General features: G+C 38.8%; 4 protein-coding genes across 24 annotated transcripts in view; 3 read left to right on the top strand and 1 right to left on the bottom strand.

Moving 5' to 3' along the window:
- The first annotated feature begins 95 nt into the window (after positions 1 to 95).
- Positions 96 to 3198, top strand: LOC6535848 (putative uncharacterized protein DDB_G0268364). 2 transcript variants are annotated; one of them, XM_015191913.2, is made up of 5 exons: positions 96 to 334; positions 386 to 499; positions 556 to 800; positions 1511 to 1659; positions 2803 to 3198. In XM_015191913.2, exons 1-5 carry the CDS (start codon positions 224 to 226, stop codon positions 3018 to 3020), a joined length of 837 nt encoding a protein of 278 aa, XP_015047399.1. In that variant the 5' UTR covers positions 96 to 223; the 3' UTR covers positions 3021 to 3198. The 2 variants fall into 2 exon arrangements, with proteins under 2 accessions (XP_015047399.1, XP_002096469.1); XM_002096433.3 differs by lacking the exon at positions 2803 to 3198 and adding an exon at positions 1866 to 2663 and having other exon boundaries at positions 99 to 334.
- A 234-nt stretch (positions 3199 to 3432) lies between these two features.
- Positions 3433 to 6281, top strand: LOC6535846. The gene is made up of 5 exons (XM_002096431.4): positions 3433 to 3645; positions 4662 to 4822; positions 4878 to 4968; positions 5033 to 5151; positions 5482 to 6281. Coding segments are annotated over exons 1-5 (510 nt in total). The 5' UTR covers positions 3433 to 3643; the 3' UTR covers positions 5619 to 6281.
- A 261-nt stretch (positions 6282 to 6542) lies between these two features.
- Positions 6543 to 12036, top strand: LOC6535845 (Fanconi anemia group D2 protein). Of its 3 annotated transcripts, none has more exons than XM_002096430.4 (14): positions 6543 to 6725; positions 6776 to 7530; positions 7732 to 7873; positions 7931 to 7999; positions 8054 to 8244; positions 8302 to 8374; positions 8443 to 8612; positions 8677 to 9164; positions 9218 to 9416; positions 9475 to 9597; positions 9660 to 10687; positions 10746 to 10970; positions 11027 to 11246; positions 11300 to 12036. In XM_002096430.4, the coding sequence occupies exons 1-14, from the start codon at positions 6543 to 6545 to the stop codon at positions 11976 to 11978; spliced, it is 4545 nt and encodes a 1514-aa protein (XP_002096466.2). In that variant the 3' UTR covers positions 11979 to 12036. The 3 variants fall into 3 exon arrangements, with proteins under 3 accessions (XP_002096466.2, XP_015047398.1, XP_039232603.1); XM_015191912.3 differs by having other exon boundaries at positions 8048 to 8244; XM_039376669.2 differs by having other exon boundaries at positions 7931 to 8244.
- Positions 12037 to 12050: 14 nt separating this feature from the next.
- Positions 12051 to 16942, bottom strand: part of LOC6535844 (heterogeneous nuclear ribonucleoprotein R) — a 52873-nt gene continuing 47981 nt past the window's right edge. For 10 of the 18 annotated variants that reach the window (XM_039376673.2, XM_039376693.2, XM_039376676.2 and 7 more), the window contains one exon: positions 12051 to 16742. In XM_039376673.2, coding sequence (XP_039232607.1) covers positions 16567 to 16742 — 176 coding nt within the window. In that variant the 3' untranslated portion in view covers positions 12051 to 16566. The remainder of the gene's footprint in view (positions 16743 to 16942) is intronic. The other 8 variants (XM_039376672.2, XM_039376689.2, XM_039376692.2 and 5 more) reach the window with 3 other exon arrangements.

The following is a 16942-nucleotide window of genomic DNA, read 5'->3' as shown; positions in this document are numbered from 1 at the left end:
CCTTGATGACGGCTCGCTGTGTAGCCGTAATTCTGCATGCGTTTCGTGGCGAATGTCTGCAAATACCTGTGAAACAGCTGTCGCCCGCTGCGAATGGCCAGCGGCGAAGAAGCAGCGATTTGTGTACGTGTGTGTTTTGTCTTTGCGACGTGGTGATTACAGAGCCACCAGATCCGACACAGATCCCAAACCGATCCGATCCCCGCCAGAATCCAGCACTTCCATGCAGATGCGCGTCGCGGAATTGCCGGCAGTCCAGCTGCTACTGCCCCTAATCATAATTGGATTGGCTAGCGGACAACGCGTAGCTCCCGGCGTGAATCCGCAACACTATGTGAGTTGTTTAAAGCACCTCCATTCGTTAATTAACCAACACATATTGCAGCAACAAGTGCCGCAGCAGGTGCCACAGCACCACCCACCGCCACCACCGCAGCACCACCAGCCGCAGTACCAGCAACAGGTCCACTCAGCACCCGGTGTGCCGCCCCAGCAATACGTAAGTGAGAAAGTAGCCCAAAGGCAGAAATGTAACCAGTAGGCTCCGATTTCTAGCAATATGAGCAGGTTCAATATGAGCAGGTTCAAGTCCCCGTGCAGCAGCCCGCACCGGCCCAATATCAGCAAGTTCCTGTGCAGCAGCAACAGCAGCAGCATCAACCAATCCACCAGCAACCGCCGCCGCAGCAAGTGCAACAGCAACCACAGCAGCAGCAGGGGCACCACCAGCAGGCAGGTGGCCACCACCATGGGCAACCTCAGCAGGTCCTAAACACCGGCAACATCCAGCAGGAGCGCGCGTAAGTACCTGTCTATCTTATCACTGCTACTGGCAATCACTATCTATCAGTGGAGCTTCGGGGTATATAAGTAGAAGTGTCATAAATAAATCATTAATGTGATGGGAGGTATTTTGTTGTACCTCGAATCTAAAGCTTGAATAAGGGAAGAAGTATATAAATTAACAATGGTAACATTTTCATACAGCCAAAGTGATGTGAAGTATTTTTCCATCTACATTTTAATATATTATATATTAAGAGTTCCAAGTTTAAAGTAAATAAGATATTCGGGTGTAAATACAAGTTATGCTAAAGTGTTTTGAAAAGATGTTTCTTATGTGTCCATTAATATATTCTATTCTTAACAAATAGTAGGTTTTTGGGATTAGTTCGTAGCGTTCTACGAAAGATGACGCTAGCCAACTATTCATAGTCACACATAGTCATTTACAAAAGTAAAAAATCTCCTGGAAGCTACTGACATAGCGCATGTCTACCAGTATATTATATATATTACATTTTGTTATTGTGTTCATAAAAATTGTTGTGCAGCATCATGCCGAAGTTTGTGCCAGAAACATCCTCTTTGCGGGGAGTGTTACTTCATTATTTAAACGTTGCTCGATAAAGATCCGTGCAGATTCCAGAGACCTAGACCCACTCTAATTTTATTTATTTTATGCACACTTCGATTGGATTTTAACCCATCCTTACTCTTTAACTTCCAGTCACATCCAGGAGCACATGCAAGTGCCGATCGATACGAGCAAGATGTCCGAAGCCGAGCTACAGTTCCACTACTTCAAGATGCACGACTCGGACAACAACAACAAGTTGGACGGCTGCGAGCTGATCAAGTCACTGATCCATTGGCACGGTAAGATAGACACTGCTTTTTAAACTGGCTCGATGGTTAGAGTTCCGTTTGTGGTATCTGTATTTCGTTTTGTTTGACCCACTATTCTGTTCTACTTCTTTGCATATGCGTAATAAAACTGGGCTGTCCCCGGTTATGGTTGTGGTCATGCTCGAATCTCATGCTAATCCATCTCGCATCCGCCATAACAATTCATTGCCACGCAGAGCAAGGCAGCAAGGAGCAGCCGAACGGAGAGAAGCCGCACGTGGAGGAGAAGGTCTTTTCCGACGAGGAGCTGGTGGCCCTCATTGATCCCATCCTGCAGATGGACGACACCTCGCGCGACGGCTACATTGACTATCCCGAGTTTATCAAGGCGCAGCAAAAGGCAGCCGAGAAGCAGCAGCAGCAACAGCAGCAGCCGCAAGAACAGCAGCAACAGCAGCAACCGGTTCATTAGTAGTCACCCAGATCCGTTCAGTTTACATACATAACTATGTCCTCGTCCCGCGCTCTGTGACATGCAACACATACTCCTGTTTCTGCCCAAAACTTCCTGAAATTACGTGGACCACGTCGACGGTTTAAGCGCACTTCTTAGATAATTTTGAATTAAATTTACTTAACATGCTGCAAGCATTCCAATCGGAGAACATCATTGAACAAATTTTAACTAAACGTCCTTCAGAGAACTTTTTCAAAAGATTTCCATTTTCGAATATTTCTTGCGAATCTCTCAATTGGTTTGTGCAATTCCAGCCGCCTTGTTTCGTTTGTTTTCAATTGTCATAATTTTAGTTACTTTTCGATATGAACTAATTTTTAAGCGCAACTTTAGAGCAGCAAAAAACAGACTGATTGTGTAAACGTTTGTTTTGTACAAAAAGAAAAAGAAACTATGCAAAAAAACGAAGGAAATCCCGTCTGTGTGGCATTTCCGTTTAAACTGAAATCTATTATATAGACGCATGCAAATCTCTGTAAGTAAAGCCGAATTAGCGAATAAAATCAATTTCAAATCACTGGCGACCACATCTAGTACCTCTATCAAGTATAACTGTAGACTTTAGAACACATTTTCCGGTTTCGGGTGCGCTTAGCTAACAAATTAACCATGCCAAGTGAAGTTTTAAACAATGTGACGCTTCATTACCCTTCTAGTCAAAGACAGTAGCGAGAAAGCAGCCGAGGGCCACCAAGAAGGACACACCGAGGGCCAAACGGACCAGCCCGAGGATCACAAGTCCGGATCAGTGTACACGGACAAAGCTCTGGAGGACACCATTGACTATGTGCTGAAGTCCATGGATCTGAACAATGATGGCTTTGTCGACTGGGCCGAGTACCGCAAGACTGAGGCAAACATTGGCAAGGACTAGACCAAGTTTCATCCCGAGAGAGCCATAGAACTTGACAAATTGTTGATCTTTTAAACAAGTTGCTTATACTTATATATAACGTTCTGATTTAAACACCACATGGATAAAAATCTATGTATGACTTTGGAGCCGTTCACAACTTTTGTACTTTGCTTAATAAAGTGATACTAAACACGCACTTCAAATTTGTTCTTGAATAAGTAACGCACACTTATAATGGTCAGAGGTATAGTGATCAGAGATCAACCGCGCACTTATTATTTTTTATATAATAATTCTTATCACATAGTAGACGACCACTTTTTAGACCACTTCCTCCAGGTATCCCCGGTGCGATACGAACCTTCTAAGAACCAAAGCTCTGAAAGCATAAAAGCTGCCTGCCCTCGCTCGAAACTTTCCCATTCTAGACTTTTAGTGGCTGGCAAGGCGTTGCAGGCGGCGGTACGAAAATTAGTCGCGTTTACAGCTGAACAGCGAAAAAGTAAAATAAACAATCGCTGCAGCATAAAATAGGTTTCGAGCGACTAAAGAGTGTCCGTGGCAGTGCTGCAATCGAATATTACGCATACGCCAGGTGGGACGATCTCGGGACCGCTGGTTAACTCGGGAATCTCTGCAAAATGTGAGTCAATGGAGGAGAGCTCCCGAAAGCAAATACACACATACCAAGTGCATTTATTATGGACGGACCGCATGATAGCCGGTCCCGGGGCCATAAATCGCGTTGCTCGGACGACCTAGCCGGCGATGTTGCTTGAAAATAAACAACCCGGGAGAGTGGAGAGCTCGGTGCTGCTAATAGTGAATCCACCAAAAGACGGTCCACGTGGTCGCGTGCAGCCGGGAATCACGCTCTGCATATTTGCATTGCGCAAATAGCACAGCATAGTGTGTCATAATATCGATTTTGCCCAGACCTGCGGAATGGAATGGAGTGGTGTGCGGTGGGGTGTGGGGTGGTGGGTTGTGCTGGGACTTCCCAGTGCGATGCGATTCTCAGGGGGAGATAAGCCGGTTGCCGATGCCATTGGACCCGGTTGCTCGGTTGGAGTTCCTGGTTGCTGCTGCGGCTGAAACCCCTAAAATAAAGAGCCTCATTATGCACACGCAATAATATCGGGTTTATTCTAATGGCTTGGTTCTCTTATTATATCATCATAATTGGGGATTGGGTTGGCTTGTCCTTACCGTAATGATGCTATAAACCTAGAAACACAACAATTAGTGTACTTTCCGTCTAAGATTCTTGAGGTGTTTTGCATATACCTAAGAACTTTCGTTTATTGGATACGAGTAAATAAAATTTTATCATACTATTATCATACTAGTTTTATAGGTTTTTTTTTAATTTTCAAATGAATTTCTAAATATAGAACTCTAATATGCGTAAAGAAAAGATTTAAGTTGGGTGGGACTTTAGACAAATTAGTAATAAAAAGTTAGTATTTTAGCGTTTTAATATTTGTTTTGTTTTTACAATAAACGCATCCCTTAAATCGAATTATTTTCCTGAAGGGATATGATGAGAACTTGACAATCATACTAATACTAATGCTATATCAAATATATGCAGTATAAGAAATATAATAGTAATTATACTAATTAGTTTGAACATTATCATATTTCCTCGATCCGTAGGGCTGCAATGCAGTCTGGTGGACGACCCCGCGAGCGATTGCTGTACGCCTTTCGAGGATGGATAGCATTCGTTGCCTTCATGGACTTGGGCACGGCTTTCAGGAGCTATATAGAAAGACGCAGCTTCATGGGCGACCACAGCGACATTCAGTTCATAGAGGGTAAGTTCGGGATGGAATGAGCTGCTGAAGTCCCATTTCAAGTCCCATTTCACAGGGGACTACACCATATCGCGAATCATCGGGATGTACTGCCTGCTAAAGGCCATCGCTCTTGTACACTGCACGCTCTACATCCACTACAAGCCGTAAGTGAATTTAAATTATCATCTGCTTAGACGCTACTAATGGGCTTATTTCCCTACGTTTCAGGGTGGTCAGCATGGGTGGCTGCTCCTTGGCCCTCACCATGGTCTTCTATGCCACCGAGGCACTCTACTTTCGCTCTAGCACCATTAACTTCTACGTGATCTTCCCGTGTGTGCTAAATTGTGAGTACAAATGAAATAAATTCAGTAATAAAGATTCTATAAGAACACTCTTTAATGATGAGCATCTAATTCACACCAACAATATTAATTTTATTATCTCTTCAACTTACTATACACAAGTATAAAAATATGTTTATATAATATTTACATAATATATTATATATGGAATATATACATATCAAATTAAATATTTTATAAGATGGAAAGTTTTCATATTCATGTCTTTTTAATAGTTTCAAAGAGTGAAGCATGAAGAAGACTTCAAGTTTTATTATAGATATAGATCCTGTTTAATAATCGCAAATATTTTTTAATCTTTTACCTTTTCAGCTATAACTCTACTGGGACTAATTTACATACCCAAACGACTGCGGCTCTGGGAGCCAAATATGGATCTCGATGACGAGAACTCACAGCTTCTAAAGCAAATGACGGGCTTTAAGAGACGACGAGCGAAAAAACAATAATTTACTATCTAGTAATCTGAAGAGCAATAACTGGAAGGCCATTGAGTTTCCTGAAGCACAGTATTGTGAAAGAATCGCAAATTTTTCGCTTTGGACTGCATTAGAGTGATAGAATCAGCATCATGTTCATCATTATATACTTAATAGCAATACTGAAAACAACGCCAAATTAGTGATTTTCTATGAACTAGGTAAAAAAGGGGCTTTATAGTCCTGGAATAAGTCAATTTCTGGCATAATCACTTCAAGACATACATATGTTGTACTTCCCATTTTATAAAGCATATTTATATACATTTAAGAGTGTGTAGCACAATGGAGTTTTTGCACTTTTAAGAGTTGAAAATCGATATTAAGATCTATTTATCTAATTATCAGAGCTAGCACCCAAGTTAAACAATTCAAATCGAAAGGCTTTAAATTTATAAATAGGTTCACAATCATCTTATTTAGTGTTGCCTTGGGCTTTTCCATTACATATACGAATATCAACTTTTGGATCGTGCTTCCGTATCGATCATAAATATAAGGCGCTAAGTTGAACATTTTATAGTCATCACATATGATAGAATATATATAAATTGAAAAATAAAAAAACAATAAAAGTTTTGTATGAATTATGTAGAGTATGTTTCAATAAAAACTTAAATTTGAATTTAAAAACATGCAACATCTTTTAGACTTCTTATATGAGTAAGATTAAAACAGTGCTTTAAAAGTGGTTTCTCCGTTTATTTTGTTAGTTTTCAATTAATAATCTTAAAACAAGAAAAATTCCTTTGCAATAATGATCAAATTGTTAGTCTTTTAATTTTTTTTTATATATAAAAACTAAGACTCCATCGTTACAATATTCACCGGCAGTACTCCACGGTACTTAGCGAATACGCAAACCTCTACCACAGCGACTATCGATAATATCTAATGGCAGTGCTCGGTCACACTGCATTGCTAACGCGCCATCAAAGTGTTTTGTTTTTACTCTTTTGTTATTTAGGATCAAGAGTTACGCTTGTAAAGCTTACTTGCACTATGTATAAACAATTTAAAAAACGTTCGAAGAAACCTCTGAACACGATCGATGAAAACGCGACCATGAAAGTGCCCGTAAGTGGAAACACTGACTTGGAACCACATTTCCAGAATCTGTATTTCAGCGCCTGGCAGAGACGACCACAAATGTTTCAGTTGAGTCCTCATCCGGTGGGAGCGAGGATAACATACCCGCCTCCCAGGAGCATACGCAGCGCTTTCTGTCGCAGCACAGTGCGATCCTGGCCGCCACTCTTGGTCGCACGCAATCCTCGAACCGGAACATTGCCACGCTCTCCCGGCAACCGAACAACTTCTTCGAACTGGTTCTGGTTCGAGCCGGTGTCCAGTTGGACCAGGGTGATAGTCTGATAATGGCCTGCGATCATGTATCCATTGTCTCCAAGCTGCGTGACATCTTTACGAGTGCCTCCTCCTATACCGACAAAATGGAGACATTCAAGACGGGTCTGAATGCTTCCATGGCGCCCGGATCAAAGCTGGTGCAGAAGCTTCTAACCGGCTGCACCGTGGACGCAGCTGGCGAGGAGCAGATCTACCAGTCCCAGAACAGCATGTTTATGAACTTCCTTATGATCGACTTCATGCGAGATGCCTGCGTGGAGGTGCTGTTGAACAGGATCGAGGAGGTGGCTAAAGCCGACCGAGTCATCATGGGTAAAGCAGCTATTCCCTTGCCACTGCTACCCCTGATGCTGACTCAACTGCGCTACCTGACTGCCTTGCACAAGGTGGAGATCTACAGTCGCATCGAGGTAATCTTCAACAGGGCCACGGAATCGGCAAAGCTTGACATCATAGCCAATGCTGAGTTGATACTCGATGCCAGCATGCACGATGAGTTCGTCGAGCTTCTCAAGTAAGTAAAGATATTTCAAACAGAATTACTCGTAAAGTAATTTCCGTAGATATACCAAAAATATTTTATGCTTCGATTTTGTTTTTTATTTCACGATTTTGTTAATTTCTATCGATATCTCTAGTATCTGATGGTATAGAAAACCCACTACAGCCTTCTTTCTCATTATAATTATAATCTTATAATTTTATTTCGTGGCAGCATTAACTATTCCAGCACTGAAGACCTTTTCCATATGACCACGGTGCAAACTCTTAGTAACTTATTTCTTTCGGACAGAACGCAGGCCAAGTTACGACTGCGCATTTTGGACTTCGCCACAAGTGGTCACTGCCCCGATGTGGTAATTTGAAATAATTGACTGATACTGGATTTTTATTTTAAAGTTTTGATATCTTAGAACTTGCCGCATCTTATAAGGCTGCTGCTAAACGTTCTGAAAATAGACACAGATGACAGCGTGCGCGACGTAAGGCTCTTCCTTTTTTCCCTATGCATCAAGTTTCAGTTCGTTCAGTTTCAGTTGATAGGCAGCTTGCGAGAAATCTTCAACTGGCGTCACACAACTGTGAGGGAAGAAAACTCAACAACAGGCGACAGTAAGAAGTCTCAGCTGGAACTTTTTGGCTTTCTAGAACTAGCATTATTACGCTCGAAAAAGTTTTATCAAGCATGCCAGAGGTCATGTGCTAGTGTGCCTGCTGAAGAATTTACGTAAGTAGCTGGATTTGCTTTTACAAATACAGTGCTTAAGTCAATACACATGTGCAGCTCCTTCGACCTGATACTTCTGCTTTTGTTGATACATGTTAATGAAGATAACTCATTATACATCGAAAACATTGTAAGTATTCCTTAATAAATAAATAACTGCAGATACTTAATTAAATTATATTACAATTATTTTTTTAGCTTCGACGTCGCATTAAATTGGAGCATATAACAGTGGGCATTTTGGAAGAGATACGACTGCACTATAGACACATCCTGGAGCAGCACATTACCACACTGATGAACATCCTTCACGACTTTATGCGAGAGAAAAATCGCACTGTGTCCGATTTCGCGAAGTCTTCGTACAGGTAACAATCGAACCTTAAAGAAATTTCATAAGTTATTTTCCCATCTATGACTTTTTTTTTGCAGTATACTTTTTAAGACTTTCAACTCGATCCAAAAAAATATCTTAAAAAAGCTTTTGGAGCTTACCTGTGACAAATCATCACCGCACCTGACAACAATGGCACTGGAATTGCTTCGTGAGCTTCAACGAAAGAGCGCCAAGGATGTTCAGAATTGTGCCACTCTTCTTATTCCCATGCTTGATAGGATAAGTGATCTTACTCTTACACAAACCCGCGTTGCTATGGACCTTTTGTGCCATGTTGCGTTTCCAGGTCCGAACCTATCGCCGTGCCTGCAACTCCAAGAGCAAGTCGATATGGTGGTTAAAAAGCAGCTGATCAATTCCATTGATAATATTAAAAAGCAGGGCATAATTGGCTGTGTGCAGCTCATCGATGCAATGGCACGCATTGAGAACGACGGAGTTGAGCGTAACGAGCTTATAGCCAGCGTGGAAAACGTCGATTCCTTGCCCGATGGCCGAGGCAAAATGGCTGCCAACTTAATCAGTAATTAAGATTTGACATACTTAAACTTGTATATTAATATATTCTCTATACAGTACGCACCGAGTCATCAATAGGAAATAGTACCGAGTCTTTAGCCCTGTTTTTTGAAGAACTGGCCACGGTTTTCAATCAGCGCAATGAGGGAAGCACCGGCTGTGACTTGGACTACCAATTCATTGCTTGGGTCTGTGACTTAGTGACATTCCGATTTCAGGCAAGTTTTGTCACAGAGGATGTTCCCGAGACTTTAAAGTATTTGGTGACTTGTTAATATTTGTTTCAATGTTTGCTAACTTTATCTGTTTTTAAGGGGAATTAAACTGGAATATCAGTTAAATATCAATGAATTGGACGATACAAATGTAAATACTGAATCGGATGTCCTTAATATTGGCATAAATATGTCAAAACTGGTTTTATCACCGAAAGCGAAGTAAGTTCATTAATTCCTTGCCTCGTTTATAAAACTTATTTTTTTACGGTTTTTATTTACAGACCTTGTGATTCAATATACATTCTGGCTCCTCTGTTCAACTGTGTCAGGGTGTTGTACAAACATCGCCACCATGACAGCTTAGAGAATATCAATGCCTTGCTGGGCTGTGCCATTGTGCTGCCTTCTTTCTTTGAGGATGACAACTATGTCCCCGTTTTTGACAACTTTGAGGCGGAACAGCAAAAGGACATTCTGAGCATTTATTTTCAGACCATCAATTGGATGAGGGTGTCGATCAGTGCGTTTGCATCCCAACGTGATCATCCTACTCGGCGTCGAGTTCTTTCCAGACTCGGAGAGCTAATACGTATCGAACAGAGAATTAAGCCCCTCCTGGCTAGAGCGCCTGTCGACTTCGTGGCACCGCCATATCAATTCCTCACCAACGTCAAGCTCTCGAACCAGAATCTGAAACGTCCAGGACCTAAACCAGCTGCCAAAATAAACACAACGCTACCAGAACCAGATTTAAGTGGTAATCAAACAACGATCGCTGACTTTACTATTAAGGTTGGACCGTGCAAGACCATTAAGATGAAGACCGACTTTGAGCAGATGTATGGGCCGCGAGAGAGGTACAGGCCAATGGAAGTTGAAATCATCATGCTGTTGGTCGAGCAGAAGTTTGTCTTGAGTCACCAGCTGGAAAATGAGCAAGTGGGGGAGTTTCTTGGTCTCCTGGAGTTACGTTTCCTGCTGGAAGACGTGGTTCAAAAACTTGAAGCAGCAGTTTTTCGACAGACCGATTTCTTTGATGCGGACAGTTTTAAGCCGCATTTGGCCAAACAGGAAGATTTTATTTGCGATCTACTTCCATGTCTAAATGAGGTGAATAATCATCTAATAACCCTAGCTGAAGCCATCGACAATGAGCTTACGAAAGTCAATCATGTGTACAGCAATCTGGATCTGTTTAAAGAGCAATTTTGCTATATCAAATCGTGTTTTGGGCTGTGCGTCCGGCTGTTTGCCTTGTACTTCGCCTGGAGCGAGTGGAGTGATAAGTCGCAGGAACAACTGCTCCATAGTAAGCTGCTTAAATTTGCCGCATACCTTAAAATATAAAAAATTAATTTTCTCTGCAGAGTCTTTGCTTAAACTACAGCCTAAAGCACAATGGAAAAGACTAGAGAAGCAAAGTGTCCCTCAGCTGGCAACCCTGACTTTTCAATACTTTCTGAAGTATGAGAAATCCGTATTGAGTCTCAGTACTGCGGTTCAGATTTATCGATTGCTGTGTAACTTGTTGAAACTGGGGAGTTTACAAAGTGATGCTAGCCAACCGAGATTTCAGCAAGCCGAGGAGTTACGTAAGCACTAAATATTAAATATAAAGTGCAATTTTTAGAGTTTATTACTCATGCAGGGATACTGTGTGGCACATTGTTGCGACGTAAATGGTTCCACTACGCTGGTACTTTGGACAAAGGCGGTCAATGCAATATCTATTTGGACGAGCTGATCAAGGGATTCCTAAAAAAATCAACTTCCACGAGTCAAACCGATCTCCTTAGTGAGTTGGTTAAGCAATGCAGCATACTCAATACGAAGGACAAAGCCCTGAGTTCCTTCCCCAACTTCAAAAAGTAAGAAAACTGTTTGACCCCTTTTCTTATGTTTTATTAATGCTTCGTTCTAGGGCCAACTTCCCATTACTCTTTCGCGGACTGTGCGAGGTTCTTATTCACTCCCTAAGTGGTCAAGTTAGCGCCGATAGACATGGTGATAGATTGACACTGTGGGAGTCTGCAGTGGATTTGTTGAATGGCTTGCTCAGCATTGTGCAGCAGGTGGAACAGCCCAGAAATTTTGGGCTCTTTCTGAAACACTCCCTGTTATTCCTTAAGTTGCTTCTTCAGCACGGAATGTCTGCGCTGGAATCTATTGTTCGTGACGATCCCGAAAGGCTAACAAGGTTTTTGCACGAGCTCCAGAAAGTGACACGCTTCCTGCATCAACTGTGCTGCCATTCGAAGTCAATTAAAAATACTGCTATTATCAGCTATATTCCCAGCCTTCGGGAGACGATTGAGACGTTGGTCTTTCGAGTAAAAGCCCTTTTGGCCGCCAACAACTGCCATTCTGCATTTCACATGGGAAATATGATCAACAGGGATCTCCACGGAGATTCTATTATTACACCCACGAGTTCATTCGCCGGCGAGGAAAACAGCGACGAGGAATTACCTGCGGACGACACCAGCGTAGATGAAACTGCCTTGGGAGATGACATGGGCATCACAACTGTTAGCGTTAGCACGAGGCCGAGCGACGGCAGTCGTCGGAGCAAGTCCTCTTCCCGCAGCAAATGCTTTTGAACAATAATTTAGCTTAATAAGCTAAGGATTTGAAATAAATCAGTGGCGTTGAAACCGAGTGATGGCGTTTCATTTGTTTAGTCTAAAATTGAGCAGACGACGATCTCAGCATTCTTTATTTATTTCATTTCATTATCTGGATGCAATTTTATTTAATTTTCGTATTACAAATAATAACAAATGTATGTATATCAAATATTTTAGTACAATATGCTTCTTTTCATTTATTTTCTTCGTTAACAATAATTGTTTATTAAGACGTAAAAGTTGTTCTCCCATTTTTCTCACATTCGGCCTTCCTCTACGATAAACTCTGATTGTTTATTTGTATTATTTAATTTCCATTTGTTTTTATCTCGTAATAATTGGCGACGTTACGTTCACGGCATGAATCCCTTTCATACGTGTGGTATGTATGCAAATGTTTTGTGATGTATATCATTTGGGTTGTTTATAAAAGGGGTATAAAATCAATCATGTATAATTGGTTATATATGTAATTAAAAGAGCAAGAAAACACACACAAACTATAAATTTAAAGTAAAACAAAAATGAACTACGCAATGTTAATCCTAACGTGTGTGTATGTATGCCTGCAACAGATATTGTCTTCATACATATCAAGTATTTAGCTTTTTCTATTTTGTGTATCAAGAAGAAACAATCTTGAAAACTTTCCAAAGGAATCAGATCCTTGCATTCACTGCCACTGTCCTTCATTTTTCTTTATAAACAGGTGCGCTTGATTAAGCCGATTCTTGAAATATACATGAAACGATTTTGTTTGCTGAAAAGGTTTGGAAAATAATTTGGAATAGGTCGAAATAGTGTGTATATTTCAACTTACAATACAATCGTGTTTTTGATTTATTAATTTTTATTGTTTTCTTTATTTGCCAATTTTTCAAAACTTAAAACATTTTACACAAATTAATTTTAAAAATTTTTAATACGTACGCAGTCTGTTTAAAAGTAAAGTTAGATTATACACTCCTACGCCTACATATACATTATATAATCAAATATATATATTTATAGAGAAAGATATATATTTATTGTATATATAGATTTAGTAATTATGATTAAATCTTGCCTTTGCATCATCACAATTCATGTAAAGTTTTTCATTTTTTTCGCTCAGTTTCCATGCGCAGTTTGCAATTTGTTGTCCACTTTGCTTTCTTTCATGATTCCTCTCGACTTTATTTCTGTTTATTTATATTCAATATTGTGTTGCTTTTGTAAAAGGTTGAAATTTACACACGTATACAATTATTGTTATTGTTCTTGTTATTAGAAGAAAGATAATTTTGCTTGCGCTCCTCTTCACAATACACAAAGATTTTAAACCAATTAAACAGCTAAACAAATTAGTTCTTTAAGTATTTAACATTAGTGATTTATGTTAGGTCGTAAAAATATTTTGCTAAAAATTAATATTCATAGTTTAATATATATAACATACTATTGAAAACTTAAGCGCACAAACAAAACTAAATATTGAAATTAAAAACTAATTTTGCCAAACGTTTTTGCTTTCCCGAAAAATTAAAACAAAAATTACAAATTACAATATTTAACACAATTAGGAGTTTTGGGAGGTATGGGTTAAGGGCGGGGTGGGCTTTCAGGAAAATTTGGTTTTCCAAAGAAATGTTTTCTAAATTTTGGTAAAAAATTTCACACTCAATTTTTGAATCGAAATCGGTAAACATGAACGGATTGTGTAACAATTTGCCAATTGGATTATAGATTTAGTTTAGTTTTAGTTTACAATAGAAAAAACACATTAACAATAAAAACTTACAAATTAAATTACAAATTTAAAACAATATAAAATCAGTACAGTTATCGAATTAAACAAATCGTTAAAATTAATTATATTTATATATTTGCAATTTGAATTGGGTTCAAAGGTTTTAAGTCACCAAATGTGGAAATTTCCAGGGCGAAAAGTCAAAAATTTTGCATGCAAAAAGACGCGGCGTTATAGAATTTTCATAATTCACTTTCTTATCAAATTAATTTATTTGTTGTGTTTGTGTGTGTTTAAGAAAAAAATTATTAAAGTTTTAAAATTATTTCTCCGTTTTCAAAGGCAATAATCAATTGCAGTTGCGTGAAATGCTCTCTCAATAAAAAAGTAAAATATTCAAGGAAACTCATAAGGAAACTTATCAAAAATAAAATTGGGTAAGAAGTAAATTTGAGTAATTTATCTCTTGTTATTGTAGTTAGAAAATGGCGCACACTTCTCATCATCCTCTACAACGACAGTTTACTTTACTTTAATAATTATGTGTATATGTGTGTGTGAGTGTTACTAAATTTAAGCTTAACTATGGTCATTTAGAATTTGTTGTATATATTCTCTTATTGTTTGCGGCTAATATTATGAATTTAAAGTTCTTTGCTGGTTGGCAAATTTTGCGCAAGTTTTAATTCATCATTATTTCGATTTGTTTTATTTTTTACTTTAGGCAACTGTTTGGTGTGTGTGTGTGTGTCTGTGTATGTGTAATTTAAATTTAAAAAAGTTATTGTTTTAGGCTTATGCTGAACAATGTTCATAGATACGTTTTAAAACACACGCGTCTTCATCAACTGCCAACAGTTTGTATTTTGCTTTATACTTGAGTTCAAAATTGGAAGTATTCTTTCGTTAGGTTTAAAACTAATTTATATATTTTTGTTTTTTACATTTATTTATATTAATTAACTTTTTGCTTTACTTGAGATCTAGCAATAGCGGAAACGTAAACGACAGGGTTCTTCGTTCAACCAAACAATTTTGTTATCGAAATTTTGCAAAATAGAACAGAAAACGGGCAAGTTTGTTTCAATAATTTTCCCTATACGAGTATATAAACGCATTTTGACACGTGTGTGGCATTAATTTTTGTAGGCATGGAGCTAGTTTAAGTTTGCTTAAACAATTCAGCTTGATAAATTTTAGTTTATCTTAGGGCTGGGTTCTCTTTAGTGTTATTTGTGTGCGTAGCAGTTATAGATGAGTAAAGGAAAGTGGGAAAACAGTTTAATCTGAATTTGATATTAGATAAGAGGACTTTAATAGAATTCCTAGCTGTGTTTTAGTGTTTCTAGGGTTTTAGGTCTTCTGCTAATTCGCACTTGAGCGTTGGCTAATTGATTTTATAGTTATAGTTCTCATATTAAGTTTAGTTCTCATATTAAGTATGCGTTAGTGTTATAAAAATTTATAATCAATTTACTTTAGGTTTGTTATTTTACTGGTTCGTGATGTGTTGACTCCGCGTCTGTGTTCGGTTTTCTTTCTAATTCGTTGCTTCGATTCGCAGACATTAGTCACATTAGACATAGTGTTGATTTGCGATTTTGATCTGCCTATCTGTATTATCAGTGAGTTTAGGTGTAGTTTTGTATGTGCGCAATTACTTAGCTCTACATATTTTTTGTTTACTTGCGACAGATAATTGATTTTAAGTTGCCTAAAATTTACGTTGTTAAAAAATAGTCGGTTTTCAAATTTATGCAGAAAGTCTTGCCAGTTGCCGTCGCCAGTCGCATTATATAACAATGCTGGCTGCGTTTTAATTTTTGTATTTGCTTATCGTTCTCATCTCAACTCTTCGTATTCCATCTAATTAATAATTTTTTTTTTTTTGTTTACTTTTGTCAGTCAATGTTCCTCACTAAGCTTTGCTTTTCAACTTGCATCTGAGCCTGATCTCGTGTATATATGTTTGTCAATATATGTTTTTCATATGTATCTAGCTTCAGCGCTCGCAATTTTCCAGTACGCATTTAAATGTAGTAAAATGTCTTCGAGTCGAATTGATTTTGAATTTGCCTGCTTTTGTGTTTTTTCAATGTATAAAAGGGTGCTACATGCTGCTTAAGATTTAAAATCAATCTGTACTGGCTTAGACTGCTCTCTCTATATAGTTATAGATAAATATATTTTATACTTTGAAATTTTTGTATAGGTTTTGCTATATATGCTCAATTATTGTTTCAATTTCGAGTTAAAAACGCTATGAGACAAATTTCATTATACACTTGTGAACTTTTAAAACGACTCGACTTTGGTTTATCCAAGTTGTGAGGCTGACGCTTTTTAAAAATGTCTTGGGAGAATCTGCTAAACTGTGGTTTCGCTAAATGAAAGGATTTCGTTTAAAATGCTCTGCTGCAATGGCTATTTAGTGATTACATACAATACATATACTCTACTCGACATATTTGTTCTGCTATTGCTGATTTCTTGTTTCATCATTTATTTATGGTTATTTTGAGGGACGAAATCTACGGCGTTCATAGCAAAAGAACTAAGTTCGAAAGGAGTCTCTTTAACAATGTTTTTGAATTGTGGCTAATTGCGGTTCCTATACCTTATTTTGTTTTTGAAAATTAAACTTATTGTTCTTAAGAACGGTTGCTATGTGCTTTACTATGACGCGAAGGATTCGATTCTTCTCCAGGATGTCGCTCGGAGAAAGTTGTTATATATTTTTGTGGCTGTAACTTCCTTGTGTGGTTGCTTTTGTTGTTGTTGTTGTTGTCGTTAATGATGCTTTTATTGATTGAATTGGGTTGCTGTGTGGTTTTAACTCCATGCCGAAAACGTATCCATGTACCACTGTTCACCATTGGTGCCTAAAGGTTGCTGTGGTAGCGGTAAACTGCCCCAACTGCCGCCATTTCCTATTAAACCGCTCGGGTAACGTCGCTTAACATCTGCCGGATTTTGGTGACCTCCATCGAACTTACGTTTACCGACTACTGCCGATTGGTGACGGCGATCGGTGGTTTTCGATTTGGTATTGGTATTTTCATTGGTGTGGGGCGGCATTCGGTAGGTTTTTGGTGTGCGTTGTGTGTTCGTTTTTTGGTGGGATGGGTGGTTGTGTTGGGTGGTGGAGTTTTTCGAAAGAAAAAAAAGAGAAAGAGAGTTAAAAATGTTGTTAATACAAAAATGGTTC

This window comes from Drosophila yakuba, chromosome 3R (assembly GCF_016746365.2).
Source record: "Drosophila yakuba strain Tai18E2 chromosome 3R, Prin_Dyak_Tai18E2_2.1, whole genome shotgun sequence".
Classification (NCBI taxonomy): domain Eukaryota; kingdom Metazoa; phylum Arthropoda; class Insecta; order Diptera; family Drosophilidae; genus Drosophila; species Drosophila yakuba.
This window is presented reverse-complemented; position numbering and strand designations above follow the sequence as displayed.